Source organism: Stenella coeruleoalba, assembly GCF_951394435.1.
Source record: "Stenella coeruleoalba genome assembly, chromosome: 4".
In the NCBI taxonomy this organism is placed as follows: Eukaryota; Metazoa; Chordata; class Mammalia; order Artiodactyla; family Delphinidae; genus Stenella; species Stenella coeruleoalba.
In genome coordinates this window covers 116,980,602-117,005,562 of record NC_137149.1, presented here as the reverse complement: position 1 = coordinate 117,005,562, position 24,961 = coordinate 116,980,602, and the positions used below count along the sequence as shown (strand labels likewise).

The 24,961-nt window shown below is 36.2% G+C and overlaps 1 protein-coding gene across 2 annotated transcripts; it reads right to left on the bottom strand.

The window, feature by feature from the left end:
- Positions 1 to 5,202: 5,202 nt before the first annotated feature.
- PLRG1 (pleiotropic regulator 1) lies at positions 5,203 to 21,790 on the bottom strand. Of its 2 annotated transcripts, XM_079920284.1 has the most exons (16): positions 21,367 to 21,395; positions 19,868 to 19,974; positions 19,503 to 19,574; positions 18,693 to 18,835; positions 17,941 to 17,994; positions 16,978 to 17,071; positions 16,681 to 16,762; positions 15,247 to 15,348; positions 14,411 to 14,503; positions 12,204 to 12,353; positions 12,013 to 12,114; positions 11,413 to 11,515; positions 10,582 to 10,690; positions 9,428 to 9,567; positions 8,756 to 8,949; positions 5,203 to 8,182 (listed from the first exon to the last, which is right to left on the bottom strand). In XM_079920284.1, the coding sequence occupies exons 4-16, from the start codon at positions 18,820 to 18,822 to the stop codon at positions 8,123 to 8,125; spliced, it is 1,413 nt and encodes a 470-aa protein (XP_079776410.1). In that variant the 5' UTR covers positions 18,823 to 18,835; positions 19,503 to 19,574; positions 19,868 to 19,974; positions 21,367 to 21,395; the 3' UTR covers positions 5,203 to 8,122. The 2 variants fall into 2 exon arrangements, with proteins under 2 accessions (XP_079776410.1, XP_079776409.1); XM_079920283.1 differs by lacking the exon at positions 19,503 to 19,574 and having other exon boundaries at positions 5,205 to 8,182; positions 21,367 to 21,790.
- Between the last annotated feature and the right edge of the window lie 3,171 nt (positions 21,791 to 24,961).

The window sequence follows — 24,961 nt, the reverse complement described above, 5'->3', positions numbered from 1 at the left end:
CATCATCTTTACTCAGCTGCACCCAACATAGGCTATTCTCAGATTACACTGCACACTTCCTCACTTCTGGTTTTGATCTCATTGTCCATCTGGGAATGTCTTTCCCTTTCTTCCTCTTTCATCATGCAAATGAAGTCCCATTCGAATGCCACTCATTCTGTAAAGGGCCCCTGATCAGAATGAACAGTCCTTCTTTCACATTCCTATGGCATTTCCAAGTGGACCTCCAGTGTGTTACTTGTTTTATGACACCTCACATTCACTTATGATTGCTATTTTTTGCCCACTCCCAAAAGAAGCAGTGAAAATGTCTGAGCGCCAAAGTAGGCAACCAAAAGCATGGATAGAAAGAAATTAACCAAGATGCACCTTCGTATTTATAGGTATCTTAAGCTAAATTTCTACATCATTCATATAAGAGGTTGCTGGTTATTTACTTACAGTCTGTTATCCCCAGACCCTTCATTCTATCCTTTGCTCTGTAACTGTGACTAGGGGCCAAAAAACCCAACATTTCCTAGGCTTTTTTGCCATCTGGCTTCCAGTTAGATTCTGCTAATAGAACACACTGTTAGGAACTCACAGGGCAGGGAGATGGGAGGAGCCAGTGTTTATTCTCTCTACACCTCTCTCCTTCCTTTGTAGAGAAGCATTCCTGGGGGGGAGGGGGTGTCCATTCCAAGTAAGGTTGCCCGATTTAGCAAATAAAAGACAGACAACTAAACCTGAAATTAAGGTAAGCAATGAATGCTTTTTTATTATAGATATATCCCATATATTTGGAACACTCTTATACTGAAAAGTTATTGTTTATTTGAAATTCATGCTTATCTGGGTGTCTTCTATTTTACCTGTCAACTCTAATGACGAGGCCTCAGCATTTTGTGTAATTGTCTTCCTTTACCCTAGTTTCTGGTTCGATACTGTCCATTTCTGAGTCTTTGAGGATTGATTCTGCTGCATGAAGGAAGTAGGTTTCCTTTTTTAGCTTCCCTCATTGACAACTTAAGATTCAGCTTTCTCCAGTGTATTGGTTACCACTTGTCTACATGCCTTCTGATTTCCAAAATTTTATTCCTGTTTTTTCCCTTTGCTTATTCCTATCCTTGCAGTTTTATGACTAAAACAAACAAAAACAATTCTACTGTCATTTTAATGAGGTTTTGGGAAGAAGCAAAAGTAGATGTATATTCAATCAACCACCTTTATATTTATTTAATAGATTCCTGTGTTTTTTTTCTATTTTGGCCATTTTTCTTATATCAGCATGTTTAAATCTACTTCATTTTTTTTAATGGCAGCATAGTAGTCCCTATGCCACCATCTCCACGCACCAGAAGTTACTACTAAACTAATTTTTATTGAATGAACTTCGAGCTCTCTTCGAGAGCTGGGAGATAAAGACACATGTGGAAAGACTCTCCATGAATGTGTCTGGATGTGGAACAGTTATGTATGAGTGAGGAAATAACTAATGGATGTGATTACCTGGTTGATATTTTCTATTTTGACTGGAAGTAGTAGTTACATCCAATGAAATGGAAGGTAAAAGATTTACCTTAGTTTCTACTTTATACTCCTGCTAAGGGTTTAATGGATGTCATTCTAGATTTATATCAATACCTATGTTTTATTAAGATCATGCTATATATTGTGTTCCTCACATTTTCCCCAATATTCTGTGGCTATCTTTCTACATCAACATTAATGTCTACTACATTCTTTTAAAAAAAGGCATGTTATTTATTTGATACTGAAAAATATGTTAACCAATCCTCTATTCATGGGAAGATGCTCTGTATACCAAAGAATGTACATTAAAAGAGTGTATCATCTAGCATCAAAAAGAATAAAATAAAATATTAGGAATGCATTTAACCAAGGAGATGAAAGATCTGTACACTGAAAACTATAAAACATGGATGAAATAAATTGAAGAAGACAAAAACAAATGGAAAGATATATCATGTTCAAGGATCAGAAGAATTAATATTGTTAAAATATCCATACTACCAAAAGTGATATACAGATTCAGTGCAATCCCTATCAAAAGTCCAATGGCGCTTTTCACAGAAATAGAAAAAACAATTCTAAAACTCATATGGAACCACAAAAGACCCCAAATAGCCAAAGTAACCTTGAAAAAGTAGAACAGAGTTAGAGGGCTCACACTTCCTCATTTCAAATCATGTTACAGATCTGTATTAGTGAAAATTATATGGTATTGGCATAAAAACAGACACAGAGACCAATGGAAGAAAATAGAGCCCAGAAATAAACCAAAATATGTACAGTCAACTATTTTCAACAAGGGTGCCAAAAATACACCATAGGGAAAGACAGTGTCTTGAATAAATGATGCTGGGAAAATTAGGTATCCACATGAAAAGAATGAAATTGGTTCTTTACCTTATATCATAAACAAAAAAGGTAACTATGTGAGGAGATGATACGTGAAGTACCTGACTGAGGTAGTTACTTCACTATGTATATGTATAAAATATGTATAAAATAAAATAAAATCATCATATTGTATGCCTTAAAAAGAGTGTATCATCTACCCAAGACCCTATTCCATTTCAGAAGGTATCAATGTTTAGTTTCTTAAATGTCCTTCGACATACATGTCATAGAATTTATATTAATAAACTTTACATTTAGATAAGTATAAATAAATCTTAGACTAGTGCCCAGCTTTTTAAATTTTAATAAAATACTGGGATTTTTCGATATCAGAGCCCTACTAAATTTCCATATATAACTATATCTGTTTCTGGGCTATCTATTTGGTTCTCTTGACTTGAATTTTTATTCCTGCATTAATAAACAAATCTGACATAACTATATGTTTTCTATACCTGGTGCCCCTACCTCTCGTGATTCTGATCTTTTGAAAGTTTCTTAAATGTTTGATATCTTTTATTTACAACATAAACTTGACCATCAATTTGTCAAGTTCTTCCAACAAAACTCATTGAAAGTTTGATTGGGATCATATTAAATTTATGTGTTAATTTTCATGGAAACAGCATAGTTAAAAGTGTCTTTTCTTCCACGGTCAAGGTGTGCATTTCCATTTAAAAACCTTCAATCGAGTTTTACAGTTTTTTGTTCCTTTACATAGAGTTTCCACATTTCCTATTAAAGCTACTCTTAAATATTTTATAGGTTTTGTTCATAGTGTGAAAGTGGTTATTTTGTAGACAATATGAAACAGCTAGCTCACTGCTGTTGTCAAGAAATACTAATTTTCAGGTCCCATATTCATCTTGTATGGAATCATCTTATAAGGCATTTTCACGTTTTAACAGATTTTCTATCTGCTTCCTTTATATGCCTTACCTACAAATCATTATAATTTGACTTTTCTTTTCTTATCCTGTTAAAACTCCCAGAAACATACTGAATTAAAAAATGAGTGCAGATATCCCTTTATTATTCCTGTGCCTGCCTCTATGTTCCACCACAAAGAATAATTTAGTATATTAAATACTTCCTAATAATTACTCTTTAAGAAATTTTGACATATCTCCCCATTCTTTCTCTCAGGGCTGGTATTTTTCTTGAATTCTGTCAAATGACTTTTCTGCATATATTGGTTGATAATCTTGTTTATCTGAATTATTTACAATAAAATGTTGTCTGACATTTAACCAGTTTTCAGATAATTCTTTTTCCAGATACATAATTGACTCATCTGCTAGTAAGTTTATTTCCTACTTCCCAATTATTATACTTCAATTTCTTACTTGAATCTAAATGTAGTGGAAAGTTATTTTAAAAAAAAGTTAAAAGTAGTGATGGTGGACATCCTTGTCTTGTTTCTGATGCTAATAGGAATGCTTCTAGTGTTTCCCAATTAACAACTGAGGTAGTTATACTTCATCAAGTTTTAAAAGTATCCACCTGTTCCTATGTTTAGTAAGTTTTTTATTTAATGAAGAATGGATTTTAAATACTGAAATGCCTCTATCTTCTATGAAGACGCTCATGATTTTTCTCCTTATATAAAACAATGTGGTGAATTTCATTAATTTGTTTCCCAATAAGAAATTTTTCTAATGAAACCTTCCTTGCACTGTCAGAATAACTTCCACTTAGATATGTGAAGCTTAATTTTTTTATTAGACTTTACTAATGATTTTTGCATCAATATTCATAAACAAAGTCATAATTTCCTTTGTGCTTTATGGAATTTGGGTATCTTTGTTATACTTACATTTTAAAACATGAAAGCTTTCCTTCTTTATCTAGGTCCTAGAAAAAATTAAAGTGCATTGTCATTAGAATTTCATTCTGAATCTCCATGAGATTTATGATATATGCAGGTGGTTTTGGTAGTTGACAATTCTATTTCTTCTATGGTAATCTATGTAGGGTTTTTTGCATGTTCTGCAGTCATAGGAATTTATAAAAATAAATTTAAGAAAACTTAACCATTTTATTTGACTGTTTAAATATAATGACATGGATTTGGACATAATTGTCTACCCTCTCCCCTTTATAATTTTTATTAGGATATCTATCATTCTTCTGTTTCTTGTTTTTTTTGTTTTGTTTTGTTTTGGGTTTTTTGGCGGTACGCAGGCCTCTCACTGTTGTGGCCTCTCCCGTTGCTAAGCACAGGCTCCGGACGCGCAGGCCATGGTTCACGGGCCCAGCCGCTCCGCGGCACCTGGGATCTTCCCGGACCGGGGCACGAACCCGTGTCCCCTGCATCGGCAGGCGGACTCCCAACTACTGTGCCACCAGGGAAGCCCCTTAATTGGTTTTTATTTACTTTATTTTTGCACCCAAAATTTAACATTTAGCTTTATATACTAACTACATCATTTTTATTTCACTATTTATCAACTTTATACTATTTTTTAAAGTTTCTTCTCTTTTTATGACTTAACACATTTGTTTTCATTACTTTTGGATTAGTCAGTTAAGAGAAAGGGAAGTGAGGAGTCAGAGATGAGGTTAGAAGGTTATAAAAGGAAACAGAGAAATGGTGCATATCTAGAAGGGAACATTACGTTTAGCGATTTTTTTTAAAGACAGTCATATTTAAAAACATATATTAAATACTTATTTAAATACAACATATTTGTTGATGAGAATCATTTGGCAAAAAGGGAAGGAATTTATGGTGCAGAAAAGAAAGGGGGGGGTTGTGGAAGCAAAGTTCTTGAGTAAGCGAGAGTATAAGGCTACAATTGTACACATACTCAGCAAAGTTGTTCTTAGGTGGGTAGTTCATCCTTTGTTAACAGGAGGCAGAAGGCGTAACTGTGGAAATGTGTGTGGTCACTGCTGATGGCTTAACTGAGGTGTGTGCTCATAAGCCAGAAATGAGTCCAGTTAGCACAGCTGTCTTTCTCTAACATCATTTTACAGCTTGAGTGTACTCAAGGCATAGGCAGAGTAAGAAATTTAGGTTGGGGTTCTGCCAAGTAAATTTAAAAAAGGCACATGCATGAAATTCTGCTTAAAATTTCATGGGGTTCATGACCATACATGGTGGATGAACTTTTTGCAAGAGGATTCAAGAACACCATAATACAGGACAGCATGAAGCAGGGAAATGGATTTTTTCATGCTCTTCAGAATTTGATACTTGTGTCTAACAAACAAAATAGTTGAAGTTCTGCTACGCAGGATAACAGGAGCTATCATTCTCACCACCCTGTGCTAGTAATTTCTCCTTGGCCTTTGGACTGGGCTTTGGGATACTATTCACCTCTATGATTTTTCTTCTTTTAGAAGGCATATTAGAATCTCCCAGGGATGCAAGTCTAGTGGGGTTTTCTTCTTTATTTAAGTTTACAAAATACATGCTTATAGAAAATTAAAACATTATAGAAATATATAAAGCCAATCATGAAAGTTCTCCCATAATCCCACTCTCACAGAGCCACTGATAACAATGTGGTGTTACTTCTCCAGTATTTTTTAGAGCATTAACAAGTTACTCTACCAAAAAAAAAAAAGCTTGCACAGCTTCCTTTTATATATAAGGGTAAAATTTGGACATCTTATTATTCCAGAGATATTTCTTACTCTTAATGGAAACTGCATGAAGATACCATAATCTATTATACCAGTCCCTTATTGTTAGGACATATGGGCTAGTTTTAGTTAAAGACAAAGGTGAAATAAGTATGCTGTGTACAGTTGTCAGATTATTCCCATTAGGCAGTTTCCTAGTAATTTCATTTCTAATCAGGAGTTAGCCAAAGATTCCAAGCATCTTCAATATACTCTGGAAAACTACCCTCCCAAAGGTTGTTAACAACTACACTCCCACCTACAGCATGCAAGATGGTTTATGTATATTTGGAAATGCTTATTCAAAATTATGGTATAATTTCTTAATTTGAAACAAATTTTAAACTGATTGTTCCTGTAATTTTGTTTTCTAACTGTAGAAAGTGAAGTGTGACAAATTTTCTTGCCTGATAGGGAATCAGGATCCTAAGGACAGGGTTTGTAAAACTCGGTATATGCTAGAAAGAGGCACAGGCATCAGAAACCTAAGTAACACTTTTCTATGAAGTCTTCACAAGAGACTGCAGCCCTTGCTATAGCTTCAAATACGTCCATTGGTACCTCCAGTTATTTCTCCAGGGTTTGATACCTATATTGGTAACCTACTGCTTGTGGAATACAATTGAAACTCAAAACATAAGCTTTCCCTGCCACCACCAGCTGTTCTCATTCAACTGCAGTAGACAACTCTGTACTCCTGGGACACACACCTCTCACATGTCTGGCCTGTCACTTCACACCTCATCTTAGAGTACCCTTTTTCTTCTCTGACCTCTTTCAAGGCTCAGCTCAAACACCGCTGACTCTTAAGAAGTCTTCCATAATCCTCCTCAGGGAAAATAAATGGGCTTTTCCTCTGTGTTGTCCTGGCTTTTCGCTGGTACCTCTATAACAGCATTTCTGTAATAAGCTACTAAAGTGGAAGTCTTAAAGCAGCGGTCTCCAACATTTTTGGCACCAGGGACCAGTTTCAAGGAAGACAATTTTTCCACGGACTGGGGATGGGGTCAGAAGGATAGTTTTGGGATGATTCAAGCGCATTACATTTATTGTGTACTTTATTTCTATTATTACTACATTGTAATATATAATAATTATACAAGTCACCATAATGCAGAATCAGTGGGAACCCTGAGCCTGTTTTCACTTGACACTCACTGATAGGGTTTTGATACAAGTCTGCAAGCAGTTGATTTATTATGGTCTCTGTGCAGTCAAACCTCTCTGCTAATGATAAACTGTATTTGCAGCCACTCCCCAGTACTAGCATCTCCCCCTCAGCTCCACCTCAGATCATCAGGCATTAGATTCTCATAGCGCGCAACCTAGATCCCTTGTACGCGCAGTTCACGGTAGAGTTCGCACTCCTATGAGAATCTAATGCCGCCGCTGATCTGACAGGAGGTGGAGCTCAGGCAGTAATGCCAGTGACAGGGAGTGGCTGTAAATACACATGAAGCTTCACTCGCTTGCCCGCCGCTCACCTCCTGCTGTGCAGCCTGGTTCCTAACAGGCCACGGACCTGTACTGGTCCGTGGCCCAGGGGTTGGGGACCCCTGTCTGAAAAGACAGACACATCTCATCTGTCTACTTCCTGAACAGTATCTAGTGCAGAACTTTACAGAACATGCACTCAAAAACTGTATGTGGAATAAACATACAGAAGTTAACGCTTCAAATCCTTTAATCCCAAATTATCAGTCACAGACACCAGTTTTTAAAGGATTAAAAAGAAAGACTGCTCCCCTCAAAACATGTCCTACTACAGTAAGCAGTTCTGTAAGTTAAAAAAAAAAAAGTGTGTTTTAATAAAAGTGATAAATCATTCTATCTTTAGGATAGTTATGTTCAACAAACCCACATATGCTTGATATCTGCATCTTACCTCCTAGGATCTCAAACTGTTTATTTTAGAAATAAAAACATGGGGAGAGGACAGTTCATTGTAAAATATGAAAAAGCAATGATTCAAGCATGTGAGTTTTTGCTTTATATTCCTAGCCAGAGCACAAATGACTGGATATGCCCATCAACACCAAGCTAAAAAAAAAACAAACAAAACTGGAACCACCATGAAGACAACGCCACATTAAAATCTCTTTCTCTTGATAATTTCTGGCTTCCAGCTGACTGGATGAGTTTCTTCTGTCTAAAAATAGAAAAGTAAGTAAGTTAAAACAAAGTATTTCTGGCCTGCTTCATATTTAATAGGTTCCTTTCTAACAAAAATACGGCACTTATTCAAAATTATATTACTTGGCATTATGTATTTAGCAGTTCTTTAACAATTTTAAGATAAGTGACAAACTTTTGGCATTATCTGAATCTAATAAAGGATGAATGCATTTGCTACAAATTCAGTTTACGGTTTTTCATTTTAAATAAAATTGCTATTTAGACATTCTAATAACACCAAAGCTTATGATTCTAGAATTAATTTGCATAGTAATCAACTTATTTGCTGTGATTCTTAGTGTAAGATTTTCCCAATAACTCTAATAAGGAACGTTGAGATAAAATCAAAACTATTGATTTGCTGTCATCAATGAAACCAATAAAGAAACCTATGAGCAGACACTATTCAAGATGACAAATACTTTAATATTATGAAGATTACTTTCCCTTCTGATAATTTCAGTAACTTTAAAATGAGAAAACGCTTGCAAAATTCGCATGGCTGATTTTATTATACTTTACAATGTATATGAAACAGAAATCTTACCGCTGTATCATCCTCTCTGTACACTTTAATGGTTTTATCAGCTTCAGCTGTTAATAACCGACTTTCAGACTGATCAAAAGCACAAGCAAATATTCCTGACTCACTGTCCAAAGACCCAGGCTGCACTGCTGCATGAACTCTCTGGAAATTGTAGCCAGTTCTCCAGTCCCAAAGATGCATAGTGCCATTGTCAGCTTAAAGGGAAAGATATAGTTAAACCTGGTGTCCTCTCAACAGTTCAGCTTGACAAATGTTTATTAAGCACCATAGTAGTAACTGCAGTCACTACTACAAAGATATATAAGATGCAGGCACTCAAGCTCCTCTTAATATCAGTTTGTCTACTTTCATTTGTACTTAATTCAGAATTTATTATAGATCTCAAAAAGCACCACAAAACCACATTCAACTCCAGAACACACAACCAAACTTTAGGCGATTTCTGGCATAAACCCCTAACTTAGATTTATCAATGTGGTAACTTAAAGAGAGCTAAACTATGAAATATGCTACGTGCATTATGAATATGCATGAACACACGTGAACATTCAAACAAACGTTAGAACAGGCAAGTTCTGCTATAATACTTAGGTGTGATGACTTAGAAATTTTACTCACTAAAAGAAAAAAATGACAGACTAAAACATATTTATCATAAAAATCTTATTTTACCTCCAGATACAAGCACTCCATCAGAATTTACTGTCAGTGTATTAATAATAGCATTGTGACCAGAAAGATTTTGAATGAAACTTCCATCGGGGAATTTCCACTGTTTTATGTTATCTGGAGAACCAGACGCAAATGTGTAACTGAAATGAGATAAAGAATTAATGATAAAGTAAACCAAGTTAAATACAATGGTGGATTTTATAAAATCTGATTATGGTTGTATTTTGCATGTGTAGTCAGGATCTATGCAGTTTTAGCAAAATATTATCATCATACCAAGAGATAAAAATATCAAGGTATTTGTTCCAAGTTAAATCAGATTTTTAAATTATTTTAAATGTACGTTAAGTCCTAGGTTGAAGTTTTATTTTCCTCTCATTTCCCCGATGCTCTACACTAAGCTAAAGCAATAAACATACAAACCCCTAAACTCACATAAAGGGCAAGGGGTGATGTAACTATTTTCAAGAAAGCAAGAGAGAAAGCCAGAGAGAGAGGAGAGAGAGACAGAACAAGAAGAAAGGGAGAAAATGAAAGAAATAGAGGCAAGAGGAAGAGAGAAAGGGAGGGGGAGGAATAAAGGGAATGAGGAAGACAGGGAAAGGGAGGAAGGACAAGAGTGAAAATAAAGGTAAGGGAGAGTGGGAAAGAGAGGAGGAGAGGCAAGATATGACTTGTGACCAGAAAGTGCCAGGTGATATAGTTTCATAGACAACAGGTTGTGATATTATGCTCCATCTCTTGGGATACTCTGACTATAATGTTCATGATTACTACTATTTTTTCCGATCATATTAACTTCCTCCTTAAGAATTAACTATTCTATGTATAGCTCAGTGCCTAATAATATTTATGTCTAAAACATTAAATATAGCTACTATTAGCTTCGATTATGACATGCAACTTTTAACCATGATTTATTCGTGTTATCTCATTTGACATCATTTTCACCATGCAGAAAGCTTTCCTTGTCTTATAGAGGCCATGAAGCAAAATACTACGCAAGGAAAATAAAAGAAATGCATGTTCATATGTGGCACAGGTGAAAAAATGACAGTGGCTAAATGACTACCAAAGTAGTATTCATATTGGTATTTCTGTATTATACTAAGAACTGAAGAAAGAAGAGAAGCTACTTAGGAAAACATACTTACTGTCTTGGATGTAAAACCACAGCCCTGACTGATTTTTTGTGATTTGTTAATGTGACTCTTGTTTTTCCAGCCACCAAATCCCATAATCGTATTGTAGTGTCATGGCTTCCTGTAAGGAGAATACACACACATCCCCAAGATACACACAAATCAGAAAAAAAGAATGTGAAAGTTAAATATAATAAAATTGGAAGCATTCCTCCACAGACATATATATATGAAATAAAAGTCATATTAACCCTTGGCTAATTGTTTTCTATAGTTCCAAAATATTTGGTTGATTTTAAGTTTAATTCTTAAAAGAATGTAATAAACGCTTGTTGCACTGTCATCTGAGTAACTAGAACAAATGTGAATAACAAATAAAACAAATACATGATGTCATCCCCTAGTGGAGAGGAAGGAAAAAACTCTAATAATCATTTAGTTAATGAAACACACGGGAAGGAATTATTTTCTAGTCTTGAAGATTCAATGATATTAACCATATTTTAAGCAAAACAAGACTCAAACCAGCTCTAAAAGTCTGAGAGTATTTTGTCTTCTAACTTTAATTTCCTAGACCGGTAATTCTGATACTATAAAACAATGCTTAGTTGTATCTAATAGCACTATTTTCTAGTCAGACATTACCTGATACAAAGATTCTATGATATGTAAAAAGTATGAGATAAAAACAATGGGATGAAATGTTACCACAAAAAATTTCAAGTGCACACAGAAACACTGTATATACAACACAAAGCAAGAGTCATAGTAAATATGAAAAGTATATAATCATAATGCACTCTGATATGAATATACTGTAAACTTGAAAAGTATCGATCGTACCAGTAATAATTTGTGGTTCCGCAGCTTGACACCTCACTGTAGCCACCGCATTAGTATGTCCAGATAACGTGTGTACACTGGCTTTAGTTCTCACATCCCAAATCTATCAAAACACAACAGACATACCATCAAAGAGAACAGGTATTCATATCTCAGGCAGGTAACTAGATCAATGCAAGCCTGGGAATCTACTCGACAACTTTGTGTGCCTGCCTTGAATATAATGAAGAAAGTGAGTAAATGAAATAATCACCTGTAAGCTGGCTGGGGAATGTATATAGGAGGCAGCCAGTGGGGAAAAAAGCTACAAGATCAGGGGACCTACTGACTAGAATGGGTATAATGGGGCTACTGAATGAAACAGCTAATGGACCACAGCTGTGGTGATAGACTGGCATGTGAGAGGTCGCATATCAGGGGCGGGGCCTCCCAATTATAGACATAGTGGGGCCACAGAACTCAGAAGATGAAGACTAGGTAGGGCATTGATGGGTCAAGGCAACTATCTTTAAATACTCTATCAAAAAATACATGACTTTAGGACCAAATAAGCATACTGTAAGATGCAATATATGTACAGATCAGCTCTATTCCATTTACCCGTGCAGTTGAGTCTCGGCTACAGGTCACCAGCACATCGATTGTTGGGTGCAGATCTAAACCATACACTGCACTCAGATGTCCATGATAGTGCCTTATAACCTAAAAAATAAGAAAGAAAGTTAAAATCTCTACAATTAGGAAGATAAACAGGGGCCCATAATGTCTCCAATCCTTAACTTCATGCTTACCTTATTATACTCAAGATCCCAGCATTTGACTTGTTTGTCTTCTCCACAGGAGAACAGGTACGGGCTCCTCGTGCTCACTATCACACCACGCACCGTACTGATGTGCCCAGTTAATGACAGTTTTAACTTGCCACTAGCCAAGTCCCAGATCTGCAATCAAAAAATATTTAATTTTTCTTCTTTATTATTCCAAAGCAAATTTTTAGAATCTTGATGTTAAAACTGTCTTCAAAAAGTGAAAGATAAAAATATATAAAAGTTTGTAAAATGACCCCATCAACAAAAATAAAATCAGGGAAAAGAGAATTAAAGGGCATGATCAAACTGGGAAAATATTTGCACAGATGACAAAAAGTTAATATTCTTAATATATAAAGGATATCACTGATAGTAAAAGTATGAATACTGAGGTATTAAATTAGTCAAGGATGGCATCAACTTAAAAAAAAAAACCTAAAAGTAGCAAATAAAGGTATCAAAAACTTCAACATCACTATAAATTTTATACACAGTTTTTGAAAGATTAGATATTCACTTCTGCTTATCACAATAGTAAATATTTTTTAAAAAACACAAGCAATGTGCTGAAAAGGATCCTCTCACATGCTGCAAGTATCAATTCACCCATTTTGGAAAATAATTTTTAACTTTGGGTGTCAACTTCAAGAATGCCTGACCTTTAATACTTTTTTCTGGGAAACTATCATAACAAAACACTTTAAAATACAGAAAAAGCTTTAGGCACATATTAACTACAGCATTACTTATGTTAGTGAAAAATCAGGAAACTAAAATAACTTTAATGCCTAACAGAAGGAAAATAGATTATAGAATATCTAAATGACATAATACTATGGAGCCATTTAAAAACATGTTCAGGAGAGGAAAAGACAGGAGTTTGGGATTAGCAGATGCAAACCATAATACATAGAATGAATATGTAACAAGGGCCTACTGTATAGCACAGGGAACTATATTCAATACCTGTGATAAACCATAATGGAAAAGAATATGAGAAAGAATGTATATATATGCATAACTGAATCACTTTGCTGTACAGTAGCAATTAACATATTGTAAATCAACTATACTTAAAATAAATTTTTAAAAAAAGATGTTCAGTTTTTGACAGGAATATGCGTTTGACACAATATTAACTGAAAAAAAGCTGGGAACAAAATTACATATCAAACATGATTTTTAAAAGATACACATTTATATACACAGGAAAAAAACGCAGAAGAAAATGCAGATACACAGAAATAAATGTTAAAAAGAAAATTCAAATATGACAGTGGTAGGATTATGCATGGGTCTATATTCTTTTTCTTTTTTTTCTTTCTTTTTGGCTGCGTTGGGTCTTCATTGCTGCACGCAGGCTTTCTCTAGTTGCAGCGAGTGGGAGCTACTCTTTGTTGTAGCGCGGGGTCTTAGTTGCTCTGTGGCATGTGGGATCTTCCCAGACCAGGGCTCGAACCCAGGTCCCCTGCAATGGCAGGCGGACTCTTAATCACTGCGCCACCAGGGAAGCCCTGGGTCTATATTCTTTTATACTCCTTTACATTTTCCACATTTTTTATAGATAAGCATGCTTTAATTTTGTAACCAGAAGGAGAAAAAAATATGAAGAAATTAGTTGTAAACAGTCAGCATGTACTGTTTGGAAAAAAAACTGTTGCTTAAATACCACTTTTCAAACAGATATTTATTTGAGACTTTTTTTTTAATTTATTTATTTTATTTATTTTTGGCTGCATTGAATCTTCATTGCTGCACGCTGGTTTTCTCTAGTTGTGGTGAGCAGGCGCTACTCTTCATTGTGGTGCACGGGCTTCTCGCTGCGGTGGCTTCTCTTGTTGCAGAGCATGGGCTCTAGGCACACGGACTCAGTAGTTGTGGCTCGTGGGCTCTAGAGCGCAGGCTCAGTAGTTGTGGCACAGAGACTTAGTTGCTCCACAGCATGTGGGATCTTCCCGGACCAGGGCTTGAACTGATGTCCCCTGCATTGGCAGGTGGATTCTTAACCAATGCACCACCAGGGAAGCCCTATTTGGGACTTTTAACTGGTATAGATAATAAATTTTACTCCACACTCGGGTCTAAGAAATCAGAGAACTAGAACAGCAATTCCCACCAGAGGAAATAAAACATTAAAATTACACGGCAAACACAAAATCATGTTTACATTTTTCTTCCTTCTTTATTACCTTTATAGTTCTGTCAGCAGATCCAGTAACAAACCACTGGTTTCCAGGTTCCACAGCAATACATCGAACCCAGCCAAGATGCCCACTGATCACCTGTATTTAAAAAGGTAGAATGAGCAGGCTCACTACACAGAAGCTAAAGTTTATTCAATTTCAACTCATCACACTTATGTTAAATATGATACAACTGAAAAGTACAACTACAGTGATCGAAAAAAGATGAATGGTTGGCAGGGGTGAGAAAGGATATGATTATAAGAAAACAGCACAGGGGTGTTTTTGAATCAATGGAACTTCTATTATCCAAATTGCGGTAGTGGTTACCCAAATTCATATATATATTAAGATTTGTTAGATCTATACACCAAAAGGGAGTCTATTCTAAGGTATGATAATTTGTCTAGCTGTACGTTTCCTACTATTTACATTTTATTTTAGATTTGGTACATTTTGAATCATTCCAATTTACTATAATTAAAAAGATAACTGGTAGGGCCACAGAAATGTCCTGATGTATGGATTTTCTCTTTGGCCTTCGCATAGAACACCTCGAACACTTTCCTAAATTTATTTTGTCTGCTCTCCATTTAGTAGCCTCTATCAATATTGTATACTGTATCTTATACAATATACAAGTATAGCTTCCATTTAATGAAGTCTCCTTCCCAAAGTATCTTTTAAGATACTGTCTAAGCCCCTCCCTCCACCCCACCTCAGATCACTCTACCAGCTCTCATATTCACTCTGTTTCCTCCTTATTCCATTCCTCGGCTCTTGTTTAACTGGAAAGCAGTGATCATGTTTCATGTAGTGGAATAATATACAGATTCACTCACTCTGTAGAGTTTCCACGGTGGGTGCCACTGAGGTTTCGGCATTGTAGGGGCTTTTTTAGCCATCAGTGCGGAGTTCTTGGCATTGCCACTGTCCATAACAACCTAGATATGGAATAGATTAATTATTAAAGATATCTTACCTAATGTTTCATGTTATCAATTCAAAAATGGAAAGTCAAAGGGATTTATGAAAGTTTTTTTCCTTAAGTAAAGAAAAAAAGATATCTGAAAAATATCTGCATACCTAGAAAATGAGTCTAAGACTTCCAATCAGAACTATATTTTCCGTATGTTAATTTTAACTTTAAAAAACAATTAAAAAATCTCAGAGAGGCAGAACCTTAACATTGAGAGCACATATCACTGTGCACGGGTTCAAAACCCAACTCTGTCCGTTACTAGCTAATGACCCTGGGTATAAATTATGTAACCTCTGTGCCTCATTAGTAAAATGGAAATAACAGCAACTATCTCGTACAGTTATTATGAAGACTGTAACAGAGTAGTAAATGCTAAATGTAAGTTCCCATTATTATTTAAGTAAATATATGTGGATTAATACCGTTGCTTTTGTCATATTTTAACATTATTGATTTCATACTACAAAGGAGAAACCGAAAGTTCCTTCTATTTATCTCCCACAAAAGTATTTCACTACTATCTTAAAGGGTATACTAGCTGATATAACCATATACTGATAGCATCCACCCGTCCAAAAAAAGTTTGTAAAGTTACTGCCCTCAAGAAGCCTATGTTATATCCTAAGGAGGCAGAAAGCCGGGGCAGATGCTGTGAATGGAGGCTAAAGACCCTGGTAGGAGGACTACAAATTCATTCACTTCACAAAGCAACTGCATAATAAACTGAGGAAGTAAAGACTGCACTCACTTCAAGTAACAGCATAATAAAGCAAACTGCATGTTTTCAGTTATTCTTTCTATAACTACTTTCACCAATAACAACAGTAGCTGCCATTTACTTACAAACAAATAATATATTTCTAAATGCTCATTTGTAAGACTGTAAAGATTGTAAGATTGTAAAAGATACACATTTATATACACAGGAAAAAAACGCAGAAGAAAATGCAGATACACATACACAGAAATAATAGCACTCAACTAATAGCACTCAACTCTAACCGTACAAACCAAATGAGAGTTTAATAAAAAAACACTTTCGTATCTAACACGTACTAATAGAAGCTTCAGAATAACCATGCTTGCATTTTTAATAGTGGGTAATAAAGAGCATCATCACATTATCTTCATCAAAATAAATGTTATGTCCAACGTGCAAGTAGACACAGAATTAACAGAACTTTAAATGTTCATTTATTAATATTTAAGGTAAGAATCTTGGAATAAATGGAAATAGGCAACATGTTAAAGTTAGAAACCTACAGTGTGATGTGATTTGACACAGACAACTTACCGCCCCTGCAGGCTGTGACCGGTCAGAAGCCCCAGGGTGTCGGTATTCACCTCCAGCAGGTGCACTACGGTTTGCATCAACCCTGAGGCAAAAGAAACACCATATTCTAAGTACTTAATGTCTCCAGTCAGGTGTTCTGCAGGACTGACTCTATATTTTAAGTTTTTGTAAGCACTGGTAAAGGAAAATGTCATACAATACGTAACTACAAAGAAACAAATTTAAAAATGAGAAAAAATGTGAACAGTAAACCATGCTTTCAAAATCTTTGTTATTTAGAAGCATAGTATCTCCTACCTGGCTTGAGAAGTAGGTAATGCCACAGCTAAGGACTGTGCAGCTGATTCACTTGGCATTCTTTGGATCTTAGTGTCCGCTGTTAAAGCAACCCCTGTTGAAATAAAAAAAAATCAACTCCTTTTAGTATCTATCTTTGCTTCCATTTACATGCATTTACAATAAAATAGTGGAGGAAAACATAACAAAAAGGTAATGGTGATTATCTCTAGGTGGTGATATTACAAAAATTTTTGTTACATTTTGTAGGTCTTTTGTTTCTAATTCTTTTACAATAAATATTGCCCAACAACATATATCTCAAATTTGTCTCATATATTTAATCAAAACAGCTTAATATTAACATAGCCCAAGATAGTAAAGTTAAATTTCTATTATCTTGGGATATTACCTTCAAATATAAAAATTAAGCAGTTCCCCAAATACTAACAGAATGTTTCGAAGGGTAAATGTAAATTTCTACAACAAGAAGCACCAATTCATCTATACTTGAATATGGTGAATTCCGTCCTCTAAAATTACTAGAACCTGGATATACTAAGCTTTTTGTCCTCCACCCTGTTATACTGGCCACTCCATTTGTGTGCTAATTCCTCTTCACATACAACACACCCAGGATATGTTTCTATCATACCTGCTTCTATACTAACACTTCTAACACTTTTATAAGCTTTGTGATATTTATGTGTCCGACTAAACTTCCAGGTAATAAGCTTGTCTTAGCCTGGAGCAGTCTTATTGTCTTTGAATTCTTAGCACAGTGCCTAAAAAAAAATAAGTGGTTAAGAATGTTTGCTGAATGAATGCATGTGAAACTTAGTTAATTATCATCTAAACAGCTATGCCTGGATGCTTGGTTATTGAGCTTATCTTATATTTTACAGGCAATGGGAATCATATTATTGGCTCAGTCATGGAAATATAAGTGACAATAAGACATTTTCAAATATAACAGCTACTTACCAGGTCCTGGTGGATATGGATGTGTACCTGTCACCAAATATTCAACTTCTTGTCCTATTAAAAAAAGGGAGAGAGAGAGAGAGAAAATTCATCTGTGGCAAAATTATCTTATATACAAGTATCACGTCTTTTAATGAATTAAATAATATTAAATTATCAACTGGATATCTCAAATTTTCCCAACTAAGCCCAAGCCTCAGAAATAAGGTAAGTTGATCATTTTTGCTTTGCCTTCTGAAGACCATGTTCACAGGTAGTTCTCTGATCATTTGCTGATGTGGTGTCAAGAAAGCTTGTACATTTGCTATATAGCAATGGTGTGTAGAGAGGTCATCTTATCAAGTAATAATCCACTCAGGTTTATCTTCCAAACAAATGGTTTTCCTGTGGAATCTTGGATTATCTTTATTCACTACAATTTTAGTACTTAATATCATCTTTCTGAATTATAGCCAAAACAGATAGATGAAAGAAAAATTCCCCACAGGTTAGGAATTTTTCCTTTAGTCTCCACTATGACTATCTCCATATCCTAAGAATTTCTGCCATCATTATACCACTGTTTTAATTTCCTATAAGGGAAAAATCCACCAACCAATAATCTCACTCACTACTCCAATGAGGAAATCAAGCTGTTAAATAGGGTATGGCTCTAATAAGTCCTTCCAGAAGAAGCACTAATAAGACATTTCATTTTTCTATTTTTAAAATTCACATATAAATCCTGACATTTCTGACAATGCCATACTCACCTTGATTGGCAGGATATTGTTTGTGTCCATATGAATCTGATGCATTCTGAGGGCCTTTCTCTTTAAGATTTTCTTTTGAAGTAGGCATATGCAACACAGGACCATACTCATTACGCAGCTTGATTGCCATTTTTCGTTTGTGACTATTTAAAAATTATAAACATAAAAATGTATCTTTGAGTACTTTAAATATATTCACCAATGTAAATATATTCACAGATATCCAGAAAACAAGTATTTAAGTAGCTTAAGTTTGCCTAATCATGTAGAAAAAGTTACTATTAAGATTTTAAAGTTAAACAATATTTTAAAAAATTTCCAAGTGCATTTCCACACTTTTGTTCACAATCTACCACATAGCATCCATTAAGTAATAGTTTAGTTTGTTAACCAATTATATAAAAACTTTCATGTTGATTTATCAAAGGTCTAACTCATTTAAAAATATATAGAAACTAATATATCCTTTAAAAAAAACCTCAAAGTCAGTATACTTTCCTTCAAATGTCTAAATATAAAAATACAGTAAAAGCTTCTATAGTAACCTTTCCTGGATATACCTAGAAAGATTAGTTCAAACTAATCCAAGTACTTAACTCAGCATTTTAGAAACAAATGCACTTATTATGCTACTTTTAAGGATAGTCCACTTGGTAAATTAAATATAAATGCTTGTTTGAGGAATTAGGTAGATTTTTAAAGAAGGGTAAAGGACAAAGAAGGAACACTGCACATAATGCAATCCCAGACTGGAGCTGGAGATGTAGAACCAAAAATATGCCACCACTCAAAAATCTTCATCATACTAACGAGAAAAGATGGGAGTAGAGGTACTGGCCAGGTACAATTTCAGCTCAGCAAGGCTCTGAGAGCAGCAGGAAGCTGAAAGCACATACAAAGTGATTGATTATAAAATATAACGCCTAAAAGGGACTCTCCTAATTACTGGGTATTTGTAAAATGCTATTAATTAATGGGACTTTTACTGTAAAAGATAAGGCCAAAAAAAATAAAGTTAACTCAGCTTAAATTATGCCCAAACACCACTCATTACTGAATAGATATCCTATGAGTTAGTATTACTTACTAATCTTTAAACCTTCCCCTCTCCCTGCTCTCTTCCCCCAATATTATAAGTTGAAATATTCTAGCAATTGAAAAGGAACTATCCCTACCTCTCTTCATCCAAAGGCACAGGTTTTCCATTATCAGCCACAAACATGTCATGGGTTCTCTTCAATGACCTGAACACAAGTGTGTGCACAGAATGTTTCTGTACCTCCTAGAACAAAAGAGTATAATTACATATCTAGCTACAAATTATATATACCATAACCTAAATTAAAGTGAAATTAGTTATACACTTTACATGTTTAAATATGTAAAAAGCTTTGTACCACTCACCACAGCTATCTGTAGCAAGCTATAGGAGTCAAGTTCAGAGAAGAGGAAGAAGCTCCTCTTGGGCCAGAGCCCCAGGTATACCAGCTGAGTGATGCCTGAGATTAGTCATTTACTCAATAAATATTTACTGAACTCCTACTAATTGAGTGGCAGGTATTGTGCTAGAAACTAACAACAGAATGATGAAAGGCAGCCACGGTCCCTGTGCTCAAGAGGAAACAGGCAAATAAAAACAAACAAAGTAACTCCACATTTTAATAAGTGCTATGAAGGAAACAAGCAGGGGGCTGAGACCGAGGACAGAGGAAGACCTTAGGGTGGTAATGAAAGATCTCTCTGAGGTGGCAGTTAAGCAGAGAGGGAGTTAGCCTTGCACAAAATAGAGGTAAGAACAATCCAAGCAGAGAGAAAAGCCCATGTAAATACAAAGGCGTTTGGTAACCGAAATAATGCCAGAACCTGCAGTACAGCTGTGTATGTTTGGTGAAAGGGTGGGTTGATGATGCAAGACGAGGTTGTAAGGATAGACAAGATCCAGATAAGTTTTTTTTATACCATTGCAACGGTCTGCATTTTTGCTCTAGATACATAGGCCCACTAAAGGGTCTTAAGCAAGAAAAGCTCGAACATCCTACGTTTTAAACTGATCAATTTACTGGGGGTGGGGGAAGGGTGACAGAAACAGAAGCAAGGAGACCACCAAAGAGCTAATGCATCAGCGTTGGTGGAAGATGATGTGGTCTGAATTCAGGTGATGGCAGTGGGCCTGGACAAGAGTCAAGAATTTTGAGATAAAACGAACAAGGCTTGCTAATAGTTGTTCAAGCTAGCGGAAAATGCAAAAATTCAAGAATGGCAGGTTTTCCCGGGGAAGAGCTTTAGTAAGACAAAAAATGAAGACCAGAGAAGACCGCCAGTTTTGTAAGACACAGAATCACCGACTCGACCCAGCAGGCAGCGAGTACCAATGGTCGAACATCGACAGAAACTCCGCCTCAGAGGACAGTGCCCAGCTCAAGCGCCCAAGGGCCAAATGAAAACTGGAGGAATTATCTCAGGCTTCCCGCCCAGACAGAACCTCCAACTTGTGCTCTCATCCGGCTTCTCTGCCTCCCTAAAAACCTTAAGAGACTACCCGGCCTCGGCCAAACAGCCTCCCCTCGCAGCCGCTACTCTCCCCTGACTCCCAGCACCCTCGATCCCTCACGCCCGCCGCCAAAGAAAAATAATCCAGAACAGATGGCCCCTGGGCACCCAAGTGTCACTTTACCTCGACCATGACGCCGCGGTCTACCCACTCGCTCCAGCAAGGATGAAACTCCAACCAACTGGACAGAAACCGCCGCCACAACTACTCGGCCCCTTCCTGAATCGGGCGTCCTGGCGCCGGATGTGACGTAAGACTCTGCGCACGCGCGCTGGTGGGCTGCAGGCAGTCTGGGGCCAAAGGGCGGGCCTTTCTCCTCGGGGGCCGCCTGTGGGGCGGAGCTTCGAGACTGCGGGGCGGAAGCTGCCGGAATCGCGGGAGTAAAGGTTTTACTCGCTTCTGCAGAAATCTTGAGATAATATCGTTTTCTGCCTTACTCTCAGCCTTAAATATTTTGGTTTAGGGCTGTGGTTGTTTGCACTCTGTTCTCTGGAATCTTAATACTTTTTTTTCAGACAACCTCAGCAGTCAGTTCTAGGGAAGGTCCGGAGAGCGCGGAGACCCCCCCCCCCGGAGACCCCCTCCTTGCCTTCTTCGGGGGTCGCCTCCGTGATTTTTGTCGCCTGATTCCGCTACTTGGCTCAATTTGGCTGGAAGCATTTAGAAATCTTTGTAGTCTTGGTGCCTAAAAAACAATTCCACTTACACTGTCCATGAAACACTTGTTGAGTGAATATTGCGGAATGGTTTCAATTTGAGAAATTTTGCAAAAGATTTTGGCTTTAACAGCATATGGCAAAATCTCAAATTTATTTTCAGCCAGCATAGTTTTTTTTTTTTTTTTCAATATCCCAACAATGGCATAACTCTTGGCCATTTCCTCGTTGTCTGATGATGAATGTGGCTTCAACAATGCCAGGGTACAGTTTGTCAAAGCTGGTGGAAGAAAAACACAACTGAAGACTTTAGCCATTTTTGTGTGTATACAGACTGGTGCCAAAGGATTGGCATTTTGTTTTATACCCAGGTAAAATCTGCAGTTTGTGATCAGTCGTGCCTATTTTTCCACATAAGAAGGAAAATTGATGGAACTGGACATTTGCAAACTTGAATAGACAAGCATTTTACTGACTCTGCTTGTTCTTTAACCATAGTCAGTTTCCACAGATCTTGTCACCAGAGCATGTTGTGTATACTTTGAGAGGGAGAAAAATCTATCAAAAGTATAGCAATGTGAATTGATCATCTCATTTAGGAATTAATTTTTAATTCATTACAAAAATTAAGACCATCCTTCTATTTGAAAATACAGTCATCTCTGAATTTGAGTGTAAATTTGGCCTTACGAATTGATTTTCTATAGCAGTGGCCACTGATGGTAGGCCTTGCAAGGAAATGCCATAATTATAAAATATGTACTTGGGAAAATAAATCAGAGTATACCTTACCTATAGATAGAAATAACTATACAAAAGAACATGACCAGCAAAGGGCAATAAAATTATAGAAAGATAAGCAAGGTTCTAATATATCTATGGCAATATAGATAAAGATGTGGTACATGTATACAGTGGAATATTACTCAGCCATAAAAAACAAAATAATGCCATTTGCAGCAACATAGATTGTCATATTGAGTGAAGTAAGACAGAGAAATACAAATATCGTATGATATCGCTTATATATGGAATCTGAAAAAGATACAGATGAACTTATCTACAAAACAGAAATAGAGTTACAGATGTAGAAAATAAATTTATGGTTACCAGGGAAGGGGGAGGGATAAATTGGAAGATTGGGATTGACATATACACGCTACTATATATAAAATAGATAACTAATAAGGGCCTACTGTATAGTACAGGGAACTCTACTCAATACTCTGTAATGGCCTATATGGGAAAAGAATCTTAAAAAGAGTGGTTATATGTATATTTATAACATATTCACTTTGTTGTACACCTGAAACTAACACAACATTGTGAATCGACTATACTCCAATAAAAAAAAAAGAAAAGAAAAAAAAAAAAAGAATCCCTGTCCTGGCTGACACCTAGAGCTGCCTTATTTGAGCAGTAGGGGTCACTGCTGCTCTTCATAAGTGTAGGAGGTTTGTTCCCAAAAGCACACATGGTGAATACTTTATTAATATATATTATTAAGTCTGTTTGGGTGAAACCAATAGTACAAATCTTAAGGAAAGTTTCCCTTCATTAGTTAAGCTAATTTTTTTTTTTACTCACCAATATAGGACATCTCTATATTCTCTTTCAAAAATCAATAGCTTTTATGTATGCAGTTAAAATATATAATGGGGGAAAATCTCATAACAATAAATGAAAAGTATGCAAGTCATATGAAAAAAGCTTAAGGGACATAAAGAAGAAAATTTGAATCAATGAAAATGCATACCTTATTCTTGGATCAGAAGACTCAAAATTATAAATATCTGTTATGTCATTAATCTAATCTTGGGCATATTTTACAGAAAATACTATTAATTTAATTTAAGACATTTTTATTAAATAGTGAAAGATTTTTTAAATGAATGTTATAAAATACTCCAAATAAAACGTTTTTATTTTCTACAGAGTTTTACTACTGGTACTATATACTTAATCACTTTAAGTGCTTTATTGCATTGTGTGAAAATACAGCTTCTGTTTCCGATGTGTGATTTATGCTTTTTTTAAAAACTCAGTTTGATTCCCAAACATTTGATCTTAACTTTCCCTTTGAAATAGTTCAGCAAACCCCAGAAGCTATCTCAGCCACTAATTAACTTACCTTTTAGAGTTTTTTTTTTTAATTAATTAATTGATTTTTGTCTGCGTTGGGTCTTTGTTTTGTTGTTGTTTTTGTTTGTTTTTTGTTTTGTTTTAACATCTTTATTGGGGTATAATTGCTTTACAATGGTGTGTTAGTTTCTGCTTTATAACAAAGTGAATCAGCTATACATATATCCCCATATCTCCTCCCTCCTGCATCTCCCTCCCACCCCTCTAGGTGGTCACAAAGCACCGAGCTGATCTCCCTGTGCTATGCGGCTGCTTCCCACTAGCTATCTTACATTTATTAGTATATATAAGTCCATGCCACTCTCTCACTTACCCTTCGTCCCAGCTTACCCTTCCCCCTCCCTGTGTCCTCAAGTCCATTCTCTACGTCTGCCTCTTTATTCCTGTCCTGCCCCTAGGTTCTTCAGAACCTTTTTTTTTAGATTCCATATATATATGTGTTAGCATACGGTGTTTATTTTTCTCTTTCTGACTTACTTCACGCTGTATAACAGTCTCTAGGCCCATCCACCTCACTACAAATAACTCAATTTCGTTTCCTTTTATGGCTGAGTAATATTCCATTGTATATATGTACCAAGTCTTCTTTATCCATTCAAGTGTTGATGGACACTTAGGTTGCTTCCATATCCTGGCTATTGTAAATAGAGCTGCAATGAACATTGTGGTACATGACTCTTGTTGCTGTGCGCGGGCTTTCCCTAGTTGCGACGAGCGGGGGCTACTCTTCGTTGTGGTGCGCGGGCTTCTCATTGCGGTGGCTTCTCTTGTTGCAGAGCATGGGCTCTAGGCGCCCGGGCTTCAGGAGTTGTGGTTCACGGGGTCTAGAGCTCAGGCTCAGTAGTTGTGGCACACAGGCTTAGTTGGTCTGCGGCATGTGGGATCTTCCCGGACCAGGGCTCAAACCCGTGTTCCCTGCA

Bases quoted from the DNA above. Each gene is read 5' to 3' on its own strand.
- PLRG1 (XM_079920283.1), bottom strand. The intron at 18,836-19,867 runs GTAGGGATAGTT...ATTTTTAAATAG, and splicing joins GTGCCTTTGGATGAAGAGAG to TCACAAACGAAAAATGGCAA. The intron at 17,995-18,692 runs GTGAGTATGGCA...TTTTTTTAATAG, and splicing joins ACAATATCCTGCCAATCAAG to GACAAGAAGTTGAATATTTG.